The following is a 24486-nucleotide window of genomic DNA, read 5'->3' as shown; positions in this document are numbered from 1 at the left end:
TAAAGTGAATAAAAGCAGAAAGTTTTCATAAATGACAACAGGTTTGACTCTGAATGTCTCTTTATTAATGTCTGTTAACACAATCAGTCGGACTTGAAACACCAGATTATGAAGCTCACAGAGCGACTAGGAGGCGAGGCTCGCCTGAGACCCTGAGACCCGGCCTGGACCACAGCTGGACTCACCGGGTCGGGGCAGGCCGTCGGGTTCTGAAGAGCAAACAGGAATGTGGTTGAGCTCAGAGCAACAGCTGAGTGGATGTTCCTTCACGACAAAACTGCAGTTTTCACTGAGGACCAGATATTCTTCATTTCTCAGAGCCGGTCAAGGCCAAGAGTTGTTTGTCATTTTGTTTCGTACCCAGATTTAGTTTGGATGAAGCCACCCTGCGTGTCCACAGGCCTTTCACTGCCATTCTGGGTTTCTTTGGACCCAAATTAAGCTTTGACTTTAAAGACTCCATTACAACCAACTCATGGTTCACTGGGCAGCCTGCAGACCATGAGGACGGTCCAGCTGCCGCTTGTTTTTAACAAACAGATCTAAAATACCAGGTTTGCACTACAACAGTGAGTCAATTGGTCCAAAGATATACATAGTTCAGGTAAAACTGATACTGTACATTATTAGGTCCAATGTGACAAAGGAGAAAAAAGCTGTGCAGATGTGAGAATCACAAAACCCCAAATGGAATATATTTGGACACTCTGCTTAGCGAAGGATCTTCTGTGACCTGCGAGCATCGAAAACATGGAGGAACATCCACTTTGTGCTGGAAACATTCAGGAGGAACCTGCAGCCTGGAACATCTGCAGGACTTTTGTCCTTTTCATGACGGTGATCTGATGGCTTTCAGATCCACCTGGAGTCTGTGAAATAGCACCATGTGATCCTGTGGGCGTGGCCAAGCCCTACAGCTTGACGGACAGGTGCATTGTCCAATCAGAGTTCCAAGCCAGTAGCATTCTGCAGTTGGTCCATGAAGGAGGAGTTGGCACCAGGCCGAGCTGATCTTCCATTTAGTCCATTTAGCAATCACAGATAAAATATTTTTTAGATATATTTATATATATATATTTCTATTCAACATCATGTCCACTTTCATTTATACACTGTTTACTAGAACCATCTTCTTTGAGATTAAAAAATATCATTTGGAAATGTATTTAAAAAAAGCTGATGAATAATGAGCTGAGACATGAATCACTGCTCACTGACCTAGACGTGAAACAACTCTTCACTGTTTGAACTTTTACATATTTTAGCAGCATGCCGAACATTACTGGGGACATCAAAAACAGCTAAAGCCTTAAACATGGTGGAACATGCCAAGAAAAGCAGAAGCTCATGTGGAAACAAAAGGTCAACGGCTTTCCTGAAAGCAACAGATTCTTTCAGCAGAGATGCAGCGGCTGAATCAAAGCGTCAGGACTTCCTGAGGCAAAGTGGGCTTGTGGACGCCATGGGACAGAAGAAGAAGAAGAAGAAGAAGCTCGTCTTAAACTGCACTTGAACTCCATCAAGCTTTCATCTAGATGTTTGCAGACTTCCAGGAAAGTTGCCACAAACAGAAAATAAGCTAATAATGGCCTGCAAATCAGGTTTGGTTGTTGGAGCCACATGAACTTTTAACGGACCAGAACATGAAGCGTCCCAATTGCAGAAAGTGCAACACTAACCCAATAGAGAATTATCTTATTGTAGTTCAGTTCAATGAGGATTGGAGACGTTGATTCAGCTGATCATCCTAACAGGACATCATAGGAGCTTTTTTCTTCTCTAACATTCAGGAGGAATTCTAGGATCTGATGGAAATGTGCAAACGTTCAGTTTGACTCGTATTTTGAAGTGAAAAAGGATCTTATCCTTTCATTGCCGTGTGGACAGAGTCGTCTAAACGCCGCTCAACAAGCTGACTGAACAATGTAGAGCTTGTCATATTGGCGTAACCTTGGTAACGGTTACATGTTGCTGGTAAAGAAGCTCTTTGACTGACCTGAACAGAAACCAGTAAACCACCATCAGCCTGACTGTTTGGACCAGAGCAGCACTTCTTATGCTTTTATCTCTGGCTCCTTTTCAGCTGCGTTTACAAAACCTTTTCCCTGCAACTTCAGCTCCTACCACTGCCGAGTTCAGTCTGGACATTTCCTGCTGCTGCAGGGCTGGGGCCGCTTGGAAACATCATGACAATGAACGAGGTCTCGTTCAGATGCTAAATATGTGGGTCTGTTGCTGATTATTCTGTTTTCAGCGATTATGCTTTGAAAATGAAAAGTTCCACCAGATTCCATGGAAACTAAACTAAACCAACAGCTCAGGTTGGTGACATTTCTTTTCCTTTTCTCTCTTTTTTGGAGCTTCACTGAAAAGAGGAATCATTCTTTTCATGGCTGATCCTCTTGTGTCCAGCATCAAACTGTTCATTGAGAAGCAGCTGCAGCTGAGAAGAAAACCAAGACTCCCATCTCCACACTGCAACCATCTCCAACATAACATTAGCGCCATCTTCAGTGTCTACAGAAAACAGATGGGAGCAACAGATGAATCACAAAAAGCTGGAGAAGTGATGCTTTTGCTGCAATTTCTTTTTTACCACTGATACACAAACACACAAGCTAGCAGCGACGCAACAAACGGTCTCAGAATCTACAGCAAGCTCAAACACAAGAGTTTACAACCGTGGAACAGTAGTTTGGTCTTTTTTTGATTTAAATAAAGCATTAAAGCATAATTTCATATATAAGCAATAAAAAATACAGAACATCTCAATACTCCAATAGTAACTCTCACATTAATATTGTGCTCATTGGGATTCTATTTCTAAGTATTTCATTTATATAGCTTTATATGAACACACACACACACACACACACATATATGTGCATGTATGTGTGTGTGTATTTTTTCTAATAGTTTGTCATGCTGTCAGAACTTTGCTGCACCTCCTGCTATAAACAGTGCAAATATATTTTCTGTATGGTTCGTAGATGCATACATGATCACCGTGGCTGATGGATCATGGAAGGCAGTATGTGGTCAATGTTTAAATGTAATGAGGCTGACAATTAGCACCACAGGGAATCCAGAAAGATGACCCGCTTCAGAAGGAACGATACACCCCCAAGAATGGGCAAATGCCCCTCAAGTTCTGGAAGGACAGTGAGCTTCACATGTTCCCTCTAGGTTAACAATGGCCTAAATATCCTGGAAACAACGATCTGCTGCAGATTTCCAGAGTTTCCCATTTATCTCAGAAGGCTAAAAAGGTTGAATAAAGTCCACGTATGAATCATAACTAAACTAGAAAACACTGGAGCAACATTGTTCAAACTCTAAAAGGGGGAACCCATACCATATTATTCAGAAGGTCAATTTAATCCAGAAGTGTTCATCTGCTGTAGAACCATAAGACCCATCATCAGATCTACAAGGGTTCAGAAGTTTTCTTCATGTGAAGAATTAGCTCAACAAGGACTGATGGGTCATCCCAGCCTTCATAACTCCAGTAGGGAGCAATGACCAAAGGTTTAAAGGGCCCTTTTACACCAGGAACTCAAAGACAACAGGAAAACATTTTGTTGTACAACTAGAGACATTCACTCTGCAAGGTGTTGCTTTAACCAAAAGAGCAGGATGTGTGACTAGTTCACTAAAGACCAATTGAAAACTCTCCCACTAAGATAGATACAATCCAAGTTCAAAATCAAACCAATCGCAATGCTTCTGCTTCAGAACTCCAACAGGTATTATCCACTTCAGAAGGCCAGGAGGGATGAGCTCCAAGAGTTGAAGGTAGATGACTAGACCACAAAAGGCCATGAACTTCACAACTCAGAGGGACCTCTCGTTTCATGGTTGGGGGCTGTATTGTTCTTCCAGAGGTTCAGAAAGGATGAGTCAGTGTAGAAGTCCAGGTCGGTCGATCCTCAGTGATCTACTCCAGGAAGCACTTTAGTGGAAACGTGAATCTGGGCGATGAATGCAGGGCGAAAGGGTCGTGGACAGACAAATAAAAAGATAAAACCCTGTTAAGTCCTGATGGTCGTCAGGAGACGCTGCCATTTAGATCATGGGTATTTTACGTTTAGCGGCACAGTTCAAGGTACTTAACCAACTAGTAGAACAGCTACTGTAACTCCTGATTTAAAAAGGTGCAGGTCAGTTAAGGGTAGCTGGTCACTGCCGCCTGTTTCTGGGCCAGCCGTCGCAGCTCCTCCCTGATCGCCTTGATGAGGGAGGCGGATGTGTGGGCAGATGGTGAGGCATCCTCGGGTGGATATTCTGGGGTGGGCGAGGTTAAGAGGAGGGGCGGAGCCGATGGGTCCCGTAACGAAGAGCTGGGCATTTGAAAAACAGATGAAGAGGAGAACTCAGGGAACGACAGCACCTGGAGAAAATACAAGGATGAGTTAATTCACAGCAAATGGGGCGAGGGTGTAGATTAGAACGACGTTCAGAGCGTCTTTAGCATCCCATTGCACTTTATTTATAAAGCACGTTGAAAAGGAACAACAAGGCTGACTGAGGTACAATAAAACATGTCTGTTGTGAGTAACATCACTGGTAGGTTAGAAGTAAACGAGATATACACCCAAAAGTTCCTGTCAGAGTCATTTAACCAGTAGAACTGTTCTGTAGGGTCTGGATCTCATCTGTTGCATGACTTACACTTTCTCTGCTACCTCCAGGTCTGCATAGGTCCTGGTCTGAGTGCTGCTGGTGCCAGCTGGAGCCAGTGGGTCCAGACATACTGCGACCTACTCCAGGGTACGCACCGATCTGACTGGACAAACCCACCTGAGTCAGATGGTGAAGCTGGGCCCCTGGAGGGTAACAGAAAAGACACAGACAAGACAATAAAGGCTCCCATATAATCGGGCGTACTTCAGTCCGTGGGGGTCCGCGCGTACTCTACGGGGACTCAAAGTGGACGTCCGCCAGACACGTCCGTGGAAAGATACATTTTTATGACCGCTACCCAGTGGAAATGCTAACATCAAACTGGATTTCATGACACACCAAGCTGCTGAGGTTGAGAGTAGGGGTCACGTCACTTCATATTATTTTAAAGTCGACGTCAACATGATAAAGTCAACATGACACAGTGATGTCACAAAAAGCGAAAATGCTTCACAGCAACAGGCTTTATTAGCTACATTTACGCAAACATTGACATGGTGTATCATACAGAAAGCGGAGCAGAGAGGTGGTCTGATCATTTGAGTCTGACTGTTTTTTTTCAAACAACGGCACTGATGATGAGGGATATGCTCATTTTGGATAGCTGTACAAATTATTACGTCGACCAAAATTGTGCTTCTGAAACATAAATAAAGCTTATTATGAGTGGATCCTTTTGATTGCAGTTGTATTCAGAGCTCCTTTGCCCCAATGAGCAGCAGGAACCTCTGCTGACTCAGCAGCGGCTCTTTAACTTCGATGGATGAACCAACATGTGGCAACTCTCTGTCCCGCACTGACAGGTGTGTTGATTCTTCCCAGAAGGAGAAGAAACAAATTTAAGCACCCAACTAGCTCATCAAACTTGCTAGTACCCACTAGGATTGAGGTAAATAAAGAAATGTGTCTCAAGACAATTTGAGCCAATCAGTACACTTGAATATAAAGTCTCAACCATCCACGGATAGTACGCGCAGCTCACGGAGTGCACACAGTATGCCCGAGTATGTGGGGGCCTTAAGAGTATTTCTGGGTCACCAATTTGTTGGTGGGGGTCAGAGCAGGAGTAGGGTCAGTCTTTTCTGTCTGCAGAGTGGTCTCAAAGCTCAGAAGGCTGGATGTTTGCTCATTGTACCTGTACTGCCCCCTACAGGTCGGGGTCTGGAGGATGAAGGAGGGTCTTCATACTTCCCCCTGTTGGAGTACACCGACTCCTGCAGTTGTTCTCCAGTAGAAACGTATCCTCCTGAGCCCAGGCCCTGCCTGATTGGGACACACTGGGTTAATCCTTCAGTCTACAGACCTGGGCGTGTTTCTAAGTGTCCAGATGAAACTAACCTCTGCAGCAGACCCTGGATGGATGTGGGGGAGACTCCCAACTCCGCATATCTCTGCGGACAAAAATAGAAAGATTTCACAGTGCATAACTAAAGTATTTGATCTCAATGTGGAAAATAAGTTGTTGGGGTTGAGGTGCTGCAAGGTAAGACTCCAACTGCCCATCACCCGGCTCACTCACTACGCCACTGGCCTGTGAAGATGGTGATACCAAGGCGAAGGCGTCATCCAGCAGGGAGTGCATCTGCTGCCGGGCTTCCTCAATAGAAGGCTGGGGGGGCATGTAAGGAGGGGGAGCTGGGGCTGAGTCAAAGACCTCATCAGTAGGGGAGGGACTGCCGTGGTCTGGGGGCAAGTCAGGGTCCGACTGCCAGGAAACAGATCAGAGAACATGTTCAGCTGTGGTGGTTCTTAACGGACCCACCAGGGAATCTGAATCAGACAGGTAAGTCTGGACCAGCTGGACTCTGGTACTCATACCAACCCCTGGAACACAATGACCACCACCCTAACACAAACGGGTGAAGCAGTGCCTCACTTGTCCTCAAGACAAGTGAGATTAGTTATAACAATGACAGAAAATTATTTTGTCCATTTATCAATAATTTTATTTTCTGTAAGATTAGATTCGGCAATTTTTTGATAAAAATTTCCACATTTACGCATTGCTTGTTCAAATACATGGAAGAAGTATGAAGCCAGGCAGTACTGTGTCTCACCTCTAGGGGCGCTGTGTCACAAGGGAATAAAGTAGATAGTTGGTGCATGCTTATTGGTGTCTCTCTTTACATTCATGTTTGATCACACGTTGATGTTCCAGTGTGTCTGATATATTTAATAACTAAGACGGACATATTGGATCTTTCTGGGGGTGCAGTGAAAATGTGTGGGGTGAGGCAGAAAGTACCATGCCGCACAGATAGGGGGCATTGCTGAGCCCCGCTGGCACAATGTGCAGCAGGTGCTCTTCTTCTACGCATCAAAAAGAGTGATAAAAGTCGGCTAGATGCAAAAATACTGTCAGAATACAAATATTCCAAAACAGCTCTTCTCTTTGGTTTGCAGGTTAGATCACTGAGGATGTTAAAATTTAATAAAAATAAATAAAAAAACAGATTAATGTACTCTGCTCAGTTCTTCCTCATTTTCATAACCACCTACAAACCCGCCAAGCTTGGTTTTGTACGCCAGCGATCTGAGTGGCAACAGACTGCATGTTTTAATTGGTCCGTGATTTATGTGAATGCGGGCCGAACTGCAGGGGGCCAGCAGACACAAGATAAGATATTCCTTCATTAATCCCGCAGTGAAATTTACATTGTTACAGCAGAATAAAGGACAGAGCAGAACCAATATAAACATCTATAAATACACAGTGAAATCAAGTGAATATAGACATACTGAAACAGTATTGTTTGAAATATAAATAAATTCCAGGTTTACTGCCTGTAGTGGAGAGTAGTGACCTGCTCAGCGCTGTCAGAGAGGAGCATGGGGGGGACGGCAGCTGTTCAGCACAATTAATTTAACTGCAGTCAATATGGTCAAAGATGGAGAATGAAGAGAGAAGTTGATCTGGACCGGTGCCTGATGGGACCGCTGTACGAGGAGGAGCAGAGGAACGACTGATTGGTCAGACGTTCTGCCATCTTTTGGAGCGGGATGAGCTGCAAGCCGTACATCTGTGGTGTAAAACACCAGAACCAGAGCATTAACCTGGTCTGATGTACACATTATTATCCATCACTACGCTGGCTTGATTCTCCTCCTCCTGGTGACATTGTGGCCAGGTGAGGAACAGAGAGCTTCACTCTGAACAGTTTTTAATTTCAGTGACAGGAAGTTAACCTGCCATCTGACATAACCCGCCCACTAATGAAGACCTACTCATAACATCCCTCTCATTGTGATTGGTCCAGTTCCGTTTGACGGATGTTTCCTGATTAGTGGCTCGACTGTTGACTGATTTTACCAGATCATTTCCAGCTCCATAGCAAATGATTAAAAGCATTTTCCCAGAACGGTACAGCTCCAATAAATCCCAAAGTGGATTGATTTAAGGTTAAGTTTGGTTTGTCCTACCATGTACGCTACATTGTTGAGTCCGGGGTACTTCCTGTAGGTGGCGCTCTGGTCTGTGAGCAGCCGATCTCTGTCTGTATCTGGAAGACTTCCTGGTCCTTGATGAGGCCTCCGGCCCCGAGGAGAGCGCCTCCCTCTGGAGAGAAAAAACACACAAAAAGGATCTGATTCAGCTTTGAGCTACATTGGATTATCCATCTTTAAATTACCAAGTGTTGCTTTGATTATTTCCTTTGAGTCAAGAAGTGCAGCTTTAGTGCAGAGAAGCATAAAAACAGATTCAGCAAAGTTAGATTTAAGCTCCTCAGGGTCCAAATAATCAGAAACTACTAAAGGTAAAGAAAGCAGAACCTGAAGTTAAACAGGTAACGCATGTTCGAGTTCATTTTACCATTTACAGCATCTATTTCTAAAGTAACTAAATAATTTGATCATTTCTAACAAACAGAGACAACTGACACAGATTTATCCCAGTTCAAACTTCTCAGCTCGGATGTCGTTGGCCAACTCTGACCTTTTCCTGGAGTCTGCGGGGGTCAGAGGTGAGGCTCCCTCGGCCTGAAGGATGCAGTCCATGTGGTCGTGGGCGGAGCTGTAGAGCCGCTGGGCCGCTTCGCTCTGAACCGGACCGTCTCCAAAAGCATCCATGATGTCGTCCATGGAAGGAAACTCGCACTGGCCCCGCCTCTTTGCACGTTGGCGCAGTTTGTTCCTGTGATGCTCGATCTCAGACTTGTGCCTTAGTGCCACCTGTTGGGCAACAGCAAATATGCTTTATTATGACTTATGGCAGCGTCTGGATTATGTGGCTGACCTACCTCAGTATTGACCTTTTCAGTGAGGGAGGGACTCGGCTGTGGCGGGCCGTGTGCCGCAGGCGGACTTGGTCGCGGCTGCATGGCAATAAGTTGCACCTTGTTGGCCTGGCGACGGGTTCCATCTGAAGAGCCACGGGAGAGACGGTCAACATGGTCAAAGATGGAGGATGAGGAGAGAAGTTCATCTGGACCGCTGCCTGGTGGGACCGCTGGGGGTAGAGGAACAACTGACTGATCAGGAAACTGTTCAAACCCAAAAGGAGTCTCTGACTCCCAGGAGGAGTCAAAAAAAAAAGTTATTTCACACACATCAACCAACCACCTGGTAGCAAGTAGAGCAGCTAAGAGGTGGACAAAACTCTGTTAGCTCAAGACGAGGTGAAGAGTGGAGTCTGCAGGGGAACCGACCCGACCCGACCCGACCCGACCCGACCCGACCCGACCCCAGTCACAGCCAAATGTCTTCTCATGTATTCATTTGAATGTAAAATCGTTTGGTGGTGAACTGATCACTGACTCAGCTGTAAACACGTGGTGACAACAGCAGCGGGCATAACCAAGCTATTTACGTATATTAGAGTCTCACTACATATTAATTACACACAAACTAAAATGTATAAAAAATTGTGTAAAAATAAGTAATGAAGGGGATTAAAATGAACTGATGAAATAAAAACTGGTCATTTTACCTGAGGTTTAGTTGGAGTTTAACTTTAAGATCTCAACTATATTATTTTCCAACTTTTCTTATTTTGTTTAAGAGAAGTTCAAAATTGTTGTTTTTGCAGTTCAGTCCAAACACCAAAGACAGAAATAATGACATTTTACAATCAAAACCCACAAACAACCTCCCATAAAAAATCTGTTCCAAACTCCGAATAGCAACATGAAACACAATCAACATTTTCCAGATCAAATTTTCACTTGAGAAATTGTTTTGTTGGACAAAGTTTATGAAATATTTTAAAACTGAATCTCTTTAGTCTCTTTAATTAAAAACAAAAAGTAAATGTTATTAATTATTAACTTCCATTATTGCCAACATGATTCTGCCCATGAAGACCACCACACTCATGGATGTCACCATGTTGTTACTAACAACATGTTGCGTAGTGTTGGATGCTAACCCTACACTGCCCCCTAGAGTCCAGGAGAATATGTGACAAGCTGTACGGATTCCATGTCTGTTTCCCACATTGGTCAAGCAAAACAAAGCTGAAGAGGTCAATGTTCTGTAGACCCTCCAACACTGATGCTGCACATCTCCTCCTGTCATCCCACACAATCAAATTCATTTTTGAAAACTCAGCTGTGCAGGATGTTACTGTTTAAACTTGTGATTAATGACGATAGCTGACATGCCGCTCATCTTTTTATTTGCTTTACCCAGTTGCTTAGTTTCCTGGTTGTTTCTCAATTGTCTGCACTCAGTTTTTCAGTCTCCTCTGATTCCTACCCAGGTGAACAAAAGTATACTTTATTATATTTCAAACATACTTACATTTGTGAAAGTACACTTTAAGTATACTAAGTATTAAGTGTACTACCTATAAATATATCTAAAGTATACTAAAAGTATACTTGGACCAATTTCGAAATTAGAACTTTAATAAATATATAAAATAAAAGTATACTTTAAGTGAACAAAATATATATTTGCCCAAATGTAAATATACACTTGCTCAAGCATATTTAAAATATATTTAAAATATATTTTGTGCATATTTTTAAATACATGCTTGAAATAGATTTTTTTTTAAATTCACTTAACAGTACTTTAGATTATTAATTCCACTATGTTTTAAATTACATCTTAGTGTAAATTTTAGTGTAATAAAGGATGCCTTTTTTATTTCTTTATTTAACCAGGTGAACCGCATTGAGATCCAGATCTCATGTTCCAGAGGGACGTGGGCAGAAAGTCTGCATCACGCAGCGACCTGGTTACTAAATAAAACTGATTGATGCACAAGTTTGTCTTTTAGGCACCTATAAAGTACTTTTCATGTAATTTGTAGGCATACTTTTTAAGCACCTAAAAACTATGCCTTTTTACTTGCCTTGATAATCTTTTACTATTTTTGTTAAAAGAATAAAAAATGATAATCATGATGAAATGTTAAAGTACCCAATCCATTTTCAGATGTAAGATCTATAAACAGGATTAGCTCCAGTTCACTCTACAGACCAGATGGTGGCGGTATTTCACACATTCATGAAAAAAACGCCATAAAGAGAAGAAAAAACTTGAAGCAGGGAAGAAAACAGACGCTGTTCAAATTCACCATTTTACTCACATAATATTGCCTTCAAAGTAGAGAGGGCCTTGACTATAGTTAGTAATTTTGGCAAATTCAAGCTGGTGACGTCATAGTCAGAGTTAGACGACAACACAACGAGACAACAACGGATGGAAATGAAATGTGAAGATGAAAGAGGAAGCCAGAGAAATCAGGTGTTAGGAAACCTAAAGACTTTCTGTCTCAGAAGAAGCTCTGACTCCACCAGGTCACCAACCAGCTCTGAGGATGAACCTTCACATCGTCTTCATGATGTAAGTTTGTTGTTTCAATGAGGAGCTAAAGCTACATTTTCAACAACAAAAACTGCTGTGTTACCAACACCAAGTGCTTAATAAACATGATTTGATTTAAAGGTAACTGGAAATAATTTTTCTCTTCTCGTTAATCTAACATTTATCTTTCATTTTTTTATTTGTTGTTGTCTTTCAGGGCCCTGTGATGGACTGGTGACCTGTCCATGGTGAACCCTGCCTCTCATCTGATGGCTGCTGGAGATGGGCACCACCAGCCCCCCTCACCACCCTGCAAGGATCAGTGTGTTCAGATCATGGATGGAAAGATTTTAAGGTAGTTTGTCTCCTTAAGTCCAAACTTAAAACAGCTTCATAGTTAATGCCAACATCAACTGATTCTGACATTGCTGACTTTTTATTTTCTACTTCTAACATAAACAGGCAAAGAAACCCAGAAATGTTTTTCCACCCCAGGCATCTGGTCCCAATCATCATCAGTTCTGATGATGTCACATACATGGCGAGTCCACAACGTCTTAAAATTGTAAGTATTGTTTTATTTGCCATTTTTCTGTTCTCTTTAAATACAAATACTTTCTGTTTAATTTCTCTATTGTTCTTTTTGGTAGGTTCCTGTAAGATGCAGTGAACCGGAATGTTCTGTTGATCCTCACTTTGTTTTATTGTCACACTTCATGTTCATGTTCATGTGTTCACTTTTGATGTGTAAACTGATCATTTATGTAAAGTTCATAAAGTTTTGAGTAAAATTGGACAATTTTAAAATGTCGGTAATAAAACAAAATATTTGAATTACCTTGAACATCTTGTGTAATTAATCTTTCCATGTAATTTTAGCCTAAAACAATGTAAGTACTGCAGTGTAGTTATGCATGTAATGTGGAAAATAGGAATAAAGACTTATGAGTAATTAAAATTTAACTTTATTAGCAATAGCAGTAAATCAAAAATAAAAATTAAATGTAATTTAAATACATTACTAATGTATTTAAAATATATTTAAAGTATATTAAAAGTATATTTTTAATATAATTCTATGACAGAATTAGTACACTCAAAATATATAAATAGTACATAAAGAAAGTATACTTAAAGTACACTAAGTACTCCTTGAAATTGTTCCAAAAAATTACGTTTAAGTATACTAAAAGTTGTAATTTAATACTATTTAAATACTACTAAAGTATGTTCAAACACACTAAACTTGTGTTAGAGTCCAGCAGTCACCTTCCTCAACATAAATACCCCCAGATTCCTAAAAGCCTTTTCAAATGTCTTATTCTCCAGGTTGGATTTTGCTCATGAAAGCGTCGTTTTGCATCTACTTCAGAATAAGCAAGTTGAAGCTGCATGTGAGGAATGAGGTAAGTAATAAGAGTAACATCAATGTGTAAAGGGTTAAACTTACCTATTTTGCTCCTCCCTAAATTCATGGGTGCAATAAATAGAAAAACGGAAAGAAAATTGATCAAAAAACAATATGTTGATCTGCTCCCCATTATCCTAATATGTGAGTCCTTCCTACTCAAGGTTTACATGATGACGTCATCAGGTCTTACCATTTTTAGGGGCCTTCCTGTGGTGTTTGCCCTCACTGGGTGTGGCCACAGGTCTGGTGCTTTCCTCTGCCGACTCCCTGCCGCTGGACTGCTCACTTCCTAACGAGTCTTCGTCTGAAGGGCTGAGCCTACGGGGAACAATGTGTCAGTCCAGCAGCAGGTTGAACAGAAACTGAATTGATATGTGGAAAAATGTTGTTGAGGACTTTTCTAAAAGGCTTGTAGTCGTTTGAGATACAGTAACAGGGGCACATCTACATCTTCTATCCAGACAACAGGAGAATCATTTTAAAGCTGAATGTTTGTTTGAAGTGACAAAAGCAGCAGAAATGTTTAGCAAACTCAACTATTTAAAGAGGTTTTACAGGAGTTGGCTGACCTTCCCCTGCGGCGACTTGAACGTGCTGCTTTAGTGGATGATCCTTTGGACTTGGGAGTGTTGAGCTCTCCACCATCGGAGGGCGTGGCCTCTTTTATTGGGGCAGGTAGTGGGCCCGTCTCCTGGATTACCATGATGTCGTCTTTACTGTGCTGACCAAGATGGAGCTTTGCAAAGTCAAAGCCTTTGACACTAGGAGCTTGAAGCTGCAGAGGACACCAGAGTCAGAGTTGAACTCGTTTCCATCTCAACCAGAGGAAATCTACCACTTCCAGTTGTACCTTCTGCCTCTGCTGGATGGTGTTGATGGCATCTGGTTGAAACTCGAGCTTCTCAGACCCACAAAGCTTCCAGTAGAGAATGATGATAATGAAGACAGCCAGTAGGACAGGGACAACCACCCCTACGATCAACCAAATGCTGCTGCTCTGAGTCTCAGCCGGAGGAACAGAAAGAGTCTCTACAGCTGGACACAGGACAGGAACAGATGAGTCTGACCTGATGCCTCAGATTAAAATCCCTGGAACATCTGTCTCTGATTTAGCTTCTCACTCACGTTGAGCCAGAGGCCTCTGGACTCGGTGTCCAAGAACAATGGCGGCCCTCTGAAGGTCCAGGCGGTTCATGGTGGCTACAGTTAGCTCTGCCGGGACCCTCTCCCCACCGGGACCCTCTACGAAGTAAAACACCTCCAGGGGGCGCTCTGGACCGGACAGCCTGGATATCCGCACCACCTGACACACAACCGGGGAGATTTATTACATCCGACAGAATATCCAAGCCGACCGATTCTCCACAGAACGTTCTGCATCTGAATGCATATTTTGGAATTTGGGTTTTCTCACGAGGGACCATAATGAAGAATAAACAGATGGTTTTTGATTTTGTTTTAAAACTTAACATCAATTTATTCAATGTGTCTGTCATCCTGGGTACATTTTGCACAGGTGAAACAAGATAGAACAAAAGTTCAGGCTGCATAGGAAGCCAGTGCAGCCCTGGAGAATCAGATGGTGCAATTCCATTCAATTCACTTTAAAGAAGGGAATTGAATATATAAAAATTAACCATTCAGGGTGAGTAACATTTTGTAGCAGCTGGTTCAGTTGAGCTGCCAGTCGCTCATGGAGGGCAGTGAGTTTCTTCATCCAGTAGGTCTGGATCATGTCAGGTCCTGGTGCTGTCCAGGTTTTCATACATGAGACTGTTGGACATCTGCCACAGTGATGGTTACTGGGGCTATATACTGTATATATATATAAACACACTAGTGACCTTTATTCAACAGTAATCTGACAGAAGGAGGTAAAGCAAAGGAACTGCAGACGGGCCGTTCAGTTTATTTAAGCACCAATTCACAACAAGTGTCGTTTTGAGTCAGTTTACAAAGAAGTCAGTCAAATGATCACATGACCTTCACAGGTATGAAAGACTTTCAAATTAAAATGAATCATTTTACTGTATGTTTCATGTTTTACCTGCAAACTGTTGTTGCCCACAGCGGTTGCTCTTCTCCAGCGCCTCCTGCTGGTCTCCTGCAGTCCTTCCTCCAGTAGCACAGCCAGTCGTCTTTCCAGACGAGCTTTAAAACTCCTCTCAGCCACCTGCTGCTCATGAACACCCAGCAGGACTGAAACAGCACAGAGCACCGAGAAAAACTCTCAGACCTGCTGGTTTGACCTTTTTAAACCTTCTTTAGGTTGAGTTGAGCTGCGTTTACCTGTACGGACCCACGTGTCACGCAGGTGGTGGGACATATTTAGCTCCGGATAGTGGAAGGCTGTGAACACAAGCATTTCAAAATTAAACTCACACCTGTTACAGTGCATGTGTTTAATACTGTGAACTGTTTTCTACTTCTATGAAGTGTGGCTGAACTATTCAGCCATCTGCAGTGTTCAACCTTCAGTTGTGTGTTGACGTACGTTCTGCAATCTGCAGAGCAGGAAATCCAACATAGAAGCTGAACTCCACCAAGCTGAGCTTCCTCAGGTGTTCGCTAACCTCTGACCCCGCCAAGTAGCCCCTCCCATCTCGTACAGCGAAAGTGATGTCAACAGGAACCTTCTGCCCCACTGCTGGCCAGCCTTTGCTCATTGTGATGTTCAGCAGCTGTGTGAGGAGGTCAGAGATGTAACTATCTGACCTGACATCAGCACGTCAATGAACAGGTGAGACTCACCTGGACAGTGATGTTTCCTGCCTCATGTGACCTCCTTCGGCTCTCTGCATATGCCATCATCAGCCCTCGCTCCACCCTTTCACTAAAGTTGCACACTCTGACGTCAACATGGGTGGGAACAAACTGCAGCACCGAGTGGATCTGGTACCAGAGGTCAGGGATGGTATAAAGAGGGGAAACTGTAGGAAGGGGGCCTGAACTGCGCGGTGACTGACGGAGAGCGTTGATGACAGATACGGCAGTGAATATCATTGGTCCAGACACGACACGAAAGGCAAAACTGGATGGAGTTCTCAGGAACTGAAAAACAGAGCAGAGAGAATCAAGCTTGTTTGGGTCGTCCTGAAGTCAGAAAATGCTGACCAAACTCCTCCAGGTGAAATTATGCTTGAGTTGCTTATGCAGTTTATTCTTTACAATAATTAGTAATAATAAGAAACCAGCTTTGAAACCAGAGACTGTACATGGGATCACATGATTACCTGCAGCTCTATTGAGCGGTTGAACTCTCTCCTCAGGACATCGCGGACATGACTGAACCCGGCCGATGAGCCTTTAGAACTCACTGCAGAACAAACAAGCTCATCAGGCGGCTGAAGGAAGAAGCAGCACTTCCTGTCACATGCAGGCTGGGGGACTTACCCACTCTGACCAGATACAGCTCAGGCTTGGTGACGTTGCACAGGTACGGTCTGGTGAGCGGAGTCTGGGCCCCTTTGGGTGTGGTAACTGGGGGCCCTCTGGTGAGGCTGATGGAGGTAATCTGGGTGGTAGTCGTTATGGCTGGAGGTTTAGCTGTTTTTTCTGTGATCACTGATGGTCGTTCTGGTTTGACAGGCCGAACCGGTGGTCCCAGTGGGGGAGGGGGTGGCACCTGGCTGGTAGTGTTAGATGGGGGTCGAGGAGGGAGGCCTGGACCATGGCCTTTGGTTTTTGTAAAAGGTGGAGCAGGAGTGGAAGGGGTTTGGGAGGAGCTTGGTAGAGTAGGTGACTTTTCACTTGTAAGAGAAGGTGAGGGAGTGACGGGAGGGAAGGGTCCTCGTGGTGGATGTTTATGCTCTAGATCTGGTGGAGACCCACTGAGGGTTGGGACTGGGGTCAGAGGGGAAAGGCGAGTTTGTGTTGTTGTGGGAGTAATGGAGGGTCTGGACTTGGTACCAGGTATCTGGTCCTCCATCTCCTTCTGCTTTTCCCGGGCCAGAAGGTTGGTGTAGTACTCCAGACTGTTCATGTCCGGCAGCAGCACCTCCGTCGGTTCCAGAGGCATCATGTCCTCCAGGTCATATTCCTCATCCCATGTGGAAAAAACATCCAGATGGGCAGTGTGGGTGTGCAGAGGAACAGTAGGGGTGGAGGAGGGGGTGATGGGGGGACGGGAAAACAGAGGGAGTGTTGGACGGGCCGGGAAGGCCGTGTCATAAGAGACCCAGTCCCCATCAGAGTCCTCGTCCCAAGGGTGGCTTGGTAGTGGTGTGGCAAGGCCCAGTTCCTCCCCGTCAGGCACCATGAAGGACAGAGTCTCCAGGTAGTCCCCAGAGCCCCATGCTTCCTCTAGGGAGGGGCCCTGCTCCCAGGGGGGTGGAGGGGTGAGGGTGGGCTGGCTGTGTGGGGGGAGTACTGGGGGGAGACTGGGGGCCAGCAGGTCTGGAGGTCTCAGCAGTAGGTGGATGCCCTGAGCACCAGCTTCCTGGTCCTCTGCTGAACCGGCTCCAGCGCTGTTACCATGGTAACCAAAGTCTGAGGCCCCCCTGGCGGGGGCGGGTGATGAATTATGTGATGACGACCCCATTGTCCTGTTCAAATCCAACACAACTGTAGAGAATAAAAGAAGAGAATGTGATGAATGTGACCCCTGAACCTTTGGTTGGGCCCCTGAAAGTTTCCGAGGGCCACAAACTACCTGACCCCCCTGAACCTTTATTACACAGAACCGTTCCAGACGGAAATGTGCTGGTCATAAAGAGGCGCTACGAGACTCATGCAGACCTGAGAGCTAAAGTCTAAAGGGGATGATTGTTTTTCTCTGGCTCTCAGAACAAAACGGCTATAACTAGAAGACTTTGACTGTCTAGTCAAAGGCCTTTGACTAGACAGCTTCATTTAAACGTTATTTCCACCATTTTACGATAGTGCTTGAATGGAAGAAAGATAAAACCAAGTGATGATCAACCAATTAACTGGGCTGCCAAATCGGTCACCTGGCTTGTCGACACCTTCTTGGACTTTTTTAAGTTAAGTGGCTGGTCCAGTCACGCCTCTCCTTCCTGACTCCTAGTTCTTCTACCGTTCAGCTACAGGTGTCCACCTGGTTCCTGTCAACCTAACGCTGGCGCACGCCATCAGTAGCAGCTCGTTCTGTCGGTTGGTGGTACACAGAACCCGCCTGCATGGAGACGAGCAGCTCAGTCAAGATTTCTCTGCCTTCTGGTCAAAGCAGCAGAACCAGCCATTGGTCATTGGAGCAGGAAGCCAGTCGTGGATCATAACGTCTCATCTGAAGGTTTTCTCCTCCTCAGTCTCCTGGTTGCAGGTCAACTTTCATTGCTGCGTTTGGATCAATAAATGTTTCTGATGATAGAGTTATTGTTCTGTTAGCACTTTGCTGATGTTTCGGGTCTACAGCTGATCAGGCTCAGATATGATGTTTATTGTAATGGTTGCACATATTGAGGTATAACCATCTGGTTGACCATGAAGTAACGCTGTGATTGGCTGATTTATTGTGTTGCTGTAATATTTGACTTTAACTTACAAAAGGTTCCAAAATATTATTTTTTGATCTGAAAATATTGTAGTAACTGTCGTTCTCATAGAAGGTACTCCTTGCTCAGTGAGTCTGGTTGTTCAGAACCTCCAGTCAGCGCAGTACACAGCCTGGTTCTGGTTCTGGTTCTGGTTCTGGTGGGAATGTCTTCCTGTCAAAAGGGAGAGTTGATTTGATCCAACAGGTTGGATTCCACTGACAGAAATGATTTACTTCCCGTCACTCAGATGAAGCTGATCTTAAATATCTGGACATTCATTTAGATTTTATTAATAAGCACAAAGTTCCTTTCAGTGGATGAATTACTAACAGAGAGGATCAGATTTTCTGATCGTCTCTTTATTAATGACGAGAATATTAAAGCTGATCGTTCTTTAAACACACACGGCCTCCTTCATCTGGCCTGTTTCCATGGCAACGCTGTGCAGCAGAATCACGTGCAGAAAAGATTCACAGATAGATAGATAGATAGATAGATAGATAGATAGATAGATAGATAGATAGATAGATAGATAGATAGATAGATAGATAGATAGATAGATAGATAGATAGATAGATAGATAGATAGATAGATAGATAGATAGATAGATCTGTCGATCTGATTGGTGGATGTAGCTGATGATGCGGTTCTGACTAAAACCAGGAAGATGGACCACATGGCCTGCTGTGCATCCAGAACCAGAACCAAACATGGAGAAGCAGCATTCAGCTTCTATGCACCACAGATCTGGAACAAACTCCCAGAAAACTGCAAAACACCCAAAACACTGAGTTTCTTTAAATCCAGAATAAAAACTTGAGTTACAGCTGCTATTGACTAATAACTGAAACAATGTTTGTAATTTTATGATAATTTTTTAACAACATCTGAGAAAAACTTTTTTTCCTCTTTGCTGTTTTCATGTGATGCACCTGCAGCTGCTTGTTTCTGAATGCAGGAAAAATAAATTCGCCTTCCAGCCTCCAGTCAGACGTCGACAGGTCACATGATTCACCGACAGCGTGTGTGTGTGTGTGTGTGTGTGTGTGTGTGTGTGTGCGTGCGTGCGTGCGTGCGTGCGTGCGTGCGTGCGTGTGTGTGTGTGTGTGTGAGGACAGAGTGAGTCAGTGATGTGGGAGGATTGACAACATGAACATAAAATCAGAAATAGAAACAGATTCCAGATTCTTCTTCTGGAGGCCACAACACCAACTAGCAGCAGTTTGAAGAAATGCAGTTTACCTGCAGCAGGTGAGCTTGTGGTCGTCATGGAAACCAGTGTGCCAGCCACCAGAAACAGCACAGCGAGCGTTTGTGTGGCTCGGGGGTCCATTCCGGTCCCGGTCCCGAAGCTGGAGCCCAGCAGGATCACAAGGTCCGACATCCTCAGAGGGCCGGCGGTCTGACGGGGACGCTGGGAGCCGAGGGCCCGACAGGAGGACCTGCAGCAGGAGACACTCACCTGACTCACCTGCCCTCAATACAGGACGCGTTGTCATAGCAACAACTCGTCCTGATGGTTTTCCAGAGGTTTTAAAGCCAAACCAAACGAAGCCAAGGCTGTTTGCACATCTTACAACTTCCTGTTGACCTTTCACTGACCTCCAGAGAAAAAGGTCCAGAGGTTCTGCTCACCCTAACCCGACTGAACCTGGAGTCTGCAACAGAACCATATAAAGGTTCTGGCAGCAACACCAACGTTGCTCATGGAAACTGCAGCAACTGTGATGTCATCAGGTCAATCTGGTCCAAGGAGCAGACGTTTCTCCAATCAGGTGTGCCTAATAAAGTGGCCAGTGAGAGGATATCTGGACCTGGTGAACCGGGCCAAAGTTCTGCTTCTCTGAAGGTCCAAAAGGCGTCAAGTTAACATTTTAACAAGTTACACAAAAATCAGATTCAAAACGAACCAACTGGAATTTCAGTCTCTGGGAATCTGGACCGGTTCGGGTCCATTGGCTCTCTGGTGGTTTCGTTATGAAGCAGCTCCTGATTTTTACTTTCATCAATTTGGACCTGAAAGGTTCTGTCCAGGATTTCAAATCTGCTGATTGATCAGGGTTCGGTACCGGCCCGTATCTGATGTCTGAGGCCCGGCTCCTCACACCTCTGACGGTTCGGTCTCCTCTCACATTGACCCAGTTATGAGTCCAATCGCATCCATCCGGTCACTGCAGAACACCAGGGTCCAGATTTCTGACGGTTCCGGAACCGGAGTCTCCTCCCTTCTGCATCCGAGGCTGAAGGCTTCGCGGCGGGCAGAGCCGCAGCTGACACCGCTTAAAGACACCGAGCTCTGGCGACGCAGATCAGCCCAGGGATCCGAACCGAACCGAACCGAACCGAACCATCAGCACCACAGCATGCTTAAAACCTGAGCCAGCAGCCGGACCTACCTGCCATCCCGGAGATGCGGTTCGGGCGCGTCACGCCTCTCCACTCCGCGCCGTGAAGGAGGAGGAGGAGGAGGAGGAGGAGGAAGAGGAGGAAGAGGAGGAGGAGGAAGAGGAGGAGGTCCCTGCAGAATCTCTCCTTCCTCCTCTCGGTCCGCAGTCTTCCTCTCCTCCAGTAGTAACCTGCTCCCTCCGACCCGGTTCTGTTGGCGTCGGTCCGACAGATTCAGGTCACGTCAAGCGTCAGTACCAACAGAACCGCCTCAGGATGTTCCGATCCAAAAGGGCGGCTTGCCGTGTCTCCTCCTCCTCTGTGGCCCAGAGATGTTTATCCGACTGGACCCATTTCTCCAGAACCGACCCAAATAGACGTGTTAACGGAGGTCCATGATTGGTCGAAACATTCACTATTAGTCTGATACCCGATTCCGCCAGAACCGGCAGCCGGTCCAGAAGCTGCTGCTGGAGTTCTGACTAAAACCAGGATGATAGAGATACACCAGATCTATATCACCCAGATCTACAACCATAGACATAATATAACAGACCCTCATGGCCGCTCTCGCCTATTGTCGCTGACGAGATTTAGGGCGGCCATCTTGGAGCGGGCGGCCATCTTGGAGCGGTCCACCACTCCACTCAGCGTTACGTGTTTAGCAGCACAATGACGTATCAGCACATTTAATCGATCATAACACGCTTTTTTGTTACTGGAAACCATATTCAATCATCTATCAAAGCTACATTTATAAACAATTGTATTATTTAATATGTTTTTAATACATAGTTAAGTATATTTAAATATACTTAGTGGCTATAACAATAGAATAGGAATGGAATATTCTGATATTGATGTATGATGAGCAGATTACAAAGCACACAGCCATTCATAATTTAATAAATTATTTAGTAATATCAATACATATTTATATAACTATACAAACACAAATAAATAATGATTAATACTGAATAATATGTATTGGATACATGTTTATATGTATGTATGTACATACAGATTTATGTTTTCCAGCTGATGAGTTCTATGTTCAGAGATTCAGCAGCTGAGATTGAGTCTAAACTCTGATGTGATTCATCCTGCAGTGAATCGTCTCTCTTTATAGATTCTCCCTCTTCTTCCTCACATCGTGTCTTTAGGAAACCTTCAAAACAAAAACGGAAGATTTGGGATGTATCTTACTAGTGAAAGAATTACATATAAATAATAGTCTTTACCACCTGTGTAAATGAATGTTATAACACATAATATAAGTTTTATAATGTGTTACATTGTTTCATTTCTAATATAGACTCTTGTGTCAGATAATCTAAGTCAATGTTAGAGAATAATAATTATTTTAGATTTACAGAATCTCAGTTATCCTTCATAGCGGCTGAACCCGTATTACACCAAACACTGTAGCTAATATTAGCTGGTATCTATTAGCCGGTGGACATAAATACAGTAAAGTAATATTATAATCACAATATATACACAGTAATATGTCCATCTTACTTGTGAAATGTTGTCTGTGGAGCCTCACATCAATAGTCCATCGATCAGAACAACAATATCCTCAGTGCTGAGGCATCTTCTGCTGTTTTGGTTGAGCAAAGTAGGAGGGACGACCTCTCCAAGATGGCCGCCGTATTTCCTGCGCCGGAGCAGCCAATGCGGGGTCTACTCTTATAGCATGTCTACGTCTGCACCACCCAGTTCTATATCACCCTGTTCCACACCAGATCTTCACCACCTGGTTGTAAATCCTGCTGCTGTTTATGAACGGATTAAAGATCAGCTGCTGGATCAACACTTTAAAACATTTGAAGTTGGTTTAAGTTGAAAATGAACGTTCACCTGCTGCCTTGAAAAACGATTTAAAACAAGAAAATTGTTTTGGTTTTAACTCAGAAATTAAAGTTCATGAAGTAGATTTAATTGTCAGGTTGTCTAAATGTTAAGTTTATTAATCTTGAATTGTGAGTTTCAACCTAGTGCTGCAAATTAAACAAAATAATCATTTTACAATATGCCAGAAAAAAAACTGACCCGAGCTAAAGGGTTCAAATATCAAGTTCAAATAATTATTTTACTTTATTATAATTAAAATTATTGTTTCAAATGACAACATTTCTGATCTGATTTTTATTAATCACAATGAATTCTGCTCAAAACATTTAATGAGCACAACATTCTAATCAGGCTTTCAAATAAACATTTATATTCATAAGCTCTTCCGTCTCAGGATACAAAAACATGCTGCTAAGCATTCTGGGAAATAGTTCCCACTCTTCCGTTTTTTTTGTGTTAAGGTAAAAATGAGTTTATTTGACAAAATGAATAAAAGTTTATTTATTATTGTATCTTTCAGACTCAAATTCAGGCTCGAAATCTAAAACTTGCTAACTTTGACTTAAAGAGTAGAAGACAGTAGACACAACTAAATCTGGATCAAATGTTTTACAGTGAACCAAAATGAAGCAGCATTCAGCTTCTATGCACCACAGATCTGGAACAAACTTCCAGAAAGCTGAAAAACAGCCGAAACCCCGACTTCCTTTAAATCCAGACTAAAAGCAGCTGGTTATTTGCTTTTGAAACATAATCAATGGAATATTGATTATTCCTGATTACCTTTAATTCCTGCCAGTGATGCGACACGTCACTCTGATTCCTAGTTCAACGCGGCGAGTTCCTGATGAATATTTCATGAAAACAATATTAAAAACCAGAAGGCAGCGAACAATTTGAACCAACTGAAGAATCCAGAGGCGTCAATCAGTCGATCAGGGATCGATCAGGGATTCTGGAACAAACGGCTCGATTAGCGACAAAGGAAACTTACAGCCACTTATAGTAGGAACAACCAGTATAAAAGGGACAATATTTATTACTACAAAAGAGGATGTGTATTTGCAAAAACTATAAACATCAATGAAAAAACAATGGAAAAATAAAACCAAACTGTAAAAGAACAACAACAAAAAAACTAAAATTACCAAACGCCTATTAAATCCATGAAATAAAAACTTTTCAATTCAATCCAGTAAAAAGTATCCAAACTCTACCTGCAGCGCCCAGGTAGAGAAATCATCAGCTCAAAACATGAAGTGTGGCCCTGGTCAGGTCACAACGCGTGACCAACACACCTGGTCAGCAGCCGGACAGCTTCCCTCTTCTGGGAGCTCACGGTGTGGAGGAGCGACCCCTGCTGGCTCCACGTGTTACTAAACTAAATTAACCCAACAACCACAAAATAAATACCTAAAATAAGTAACAACTCACCAATATCATCAAAAAGAATAACTAAAGCAAAACAAATGATCAAAAATAAAATAACTAAAGATCCTGACAGTTTGATTGTTTTGACAGGAATGAAAGATTTAAAGACCGAGGAAAACGCATGTGATGGAGAACAGGAAGTGGATTTCTGGACTTCCGGTGGAGACGCTGCTCCTGCTCCTGTGTCCAACAATCATTCATAATTCAAGTTTCCTGATTCAAATCTGAAGCTTCCAGATATTCAGCAGAAAAAAACTCATGGAAAATAAAGTCTTTTATTCTGAAAAAAGTATTTAGACAAAAATTCCCACCTAGTTTTAGTTTGTCTTTTTTAAAAGCTGTAATAATTTATAATACTTTGTAATTTCTAATACCTTTACTATTAGTATATTTAGAATAAAATAAAATAAAAATACTCTTTATTGTTGTACAATCTGGCCATTAAAATGATGATTGTGTGAAAACTTTCAG

At 43.4% G+C, this 24486-nt stretch overlaps 1 protein-coding gene and 1 long non-coding RNA gene across 3 annotated transcripts; one reads left to right on the top strand and one right to left on the bottom strand.

Annotated features, from left to right (window-relative positions):
* Window positions 1–42: 42 nt before the first annotated feature.
* LOC103459830 (UPF0606 protein KIAA1549) lies at window positions 43–21303 on the bottom strand. Of its 2 annotated transcripts, none has more exons than XM_081603783.1 (21): window positions 20739–21303; window positions 19585–19784; window positions 16241–17410; window positions 16081–16163; window positions 15599–15898; window positions 15342–15528; window positions 15137–15196; window positions 14895–15046; window positions 13973–14150; window positions 13698–13882; window positions 13417–13622; window positions 13038–13165; window positions 12887–12901; window positions 8922–9130; window positions 8618–8853; window positions 8104–8239; window positions 6107–6388; window positions 6022–6074; window positions 5819–5946; window positions 4672–4826; window positions 43–4390 (listed from the first exon to the last, which is right to left on the bottom strand). In XM_081603783.1, the coding sequence occupies exons 2-21, from the start codon at window positions 19724–19726 to the stop codon at window positions 4166–4168; spliced, it is 4230 nt and encodes a 1409-aa protein (XP_081459909.1). In that variant the 5' UTR covers window positions 19727–19784; window positions 20739–21303; the 3' UTR covers window positions 43–4165. The 2 variants fall into 2 exon arrangements, with proteins under 2 accessions (XP_081459909.1, XP_017158461.2); XM_017302972.2 differs by having other exon boundaries at window positions 6203–6388; window positions 20739–21300.
* LOC145550143 (uncharacterized) lies at window positions 10562–12273 on the top strand. Its single transcript, XR_014086006.1, has 4 exons — window positions 10562–11475; window positions 11654–11791; window positions 11899–12001; window positions 12087–12273. It is a non-coding gene; the product is annotated as an uncharacterized LOC145550143 (long non-coding RNA).
* Window positions 21304–24486: the final 3183 nt, after the last annotated feature.

The sequence above is a fragment of the Poecilia reticulata genome, chromosome 23 (genome assembly GCF_904066995.2).
Source record: "Poecilia reticulata chromosome 23, P_reticulata-male-v2, whole genome shotgun sequence".
NCBI classification, from domain to species: domain Eukaryota; kingdom Metazoa; phylum Chordata; class Actinopteri; order Cyprinodontiformes; family Poeciliidae; genus Poecilia; species Poecilia reticulata.
This window is presented reverse-complemented; position numbering and strand designations above follow the sequence as displayed.

Coding starts and splice junctions, on each gene's coding strand:
- LOC103459830 (XM_081603783.1), bottom strand. CDS start 19,726: ATGTCGGACCTTGTGATCCTGCTGGGCTCCAGCTTCGGGACCGGGACC. Junction 6,389..8,103: donor TCAACAATGTAGCGTACATG/GTAGGACAAACC, acceptor GTTTCCTGGCAG/TCGGACCCTGACTTGCCCCC. Junction 4,391..4,671: donor CTGGAGGTAGCAGAGAAAGT/GTAAGTCATGCA, acceptor TATTTTCTCCAG/GTGCTGTCGTTCCCTGAGTT.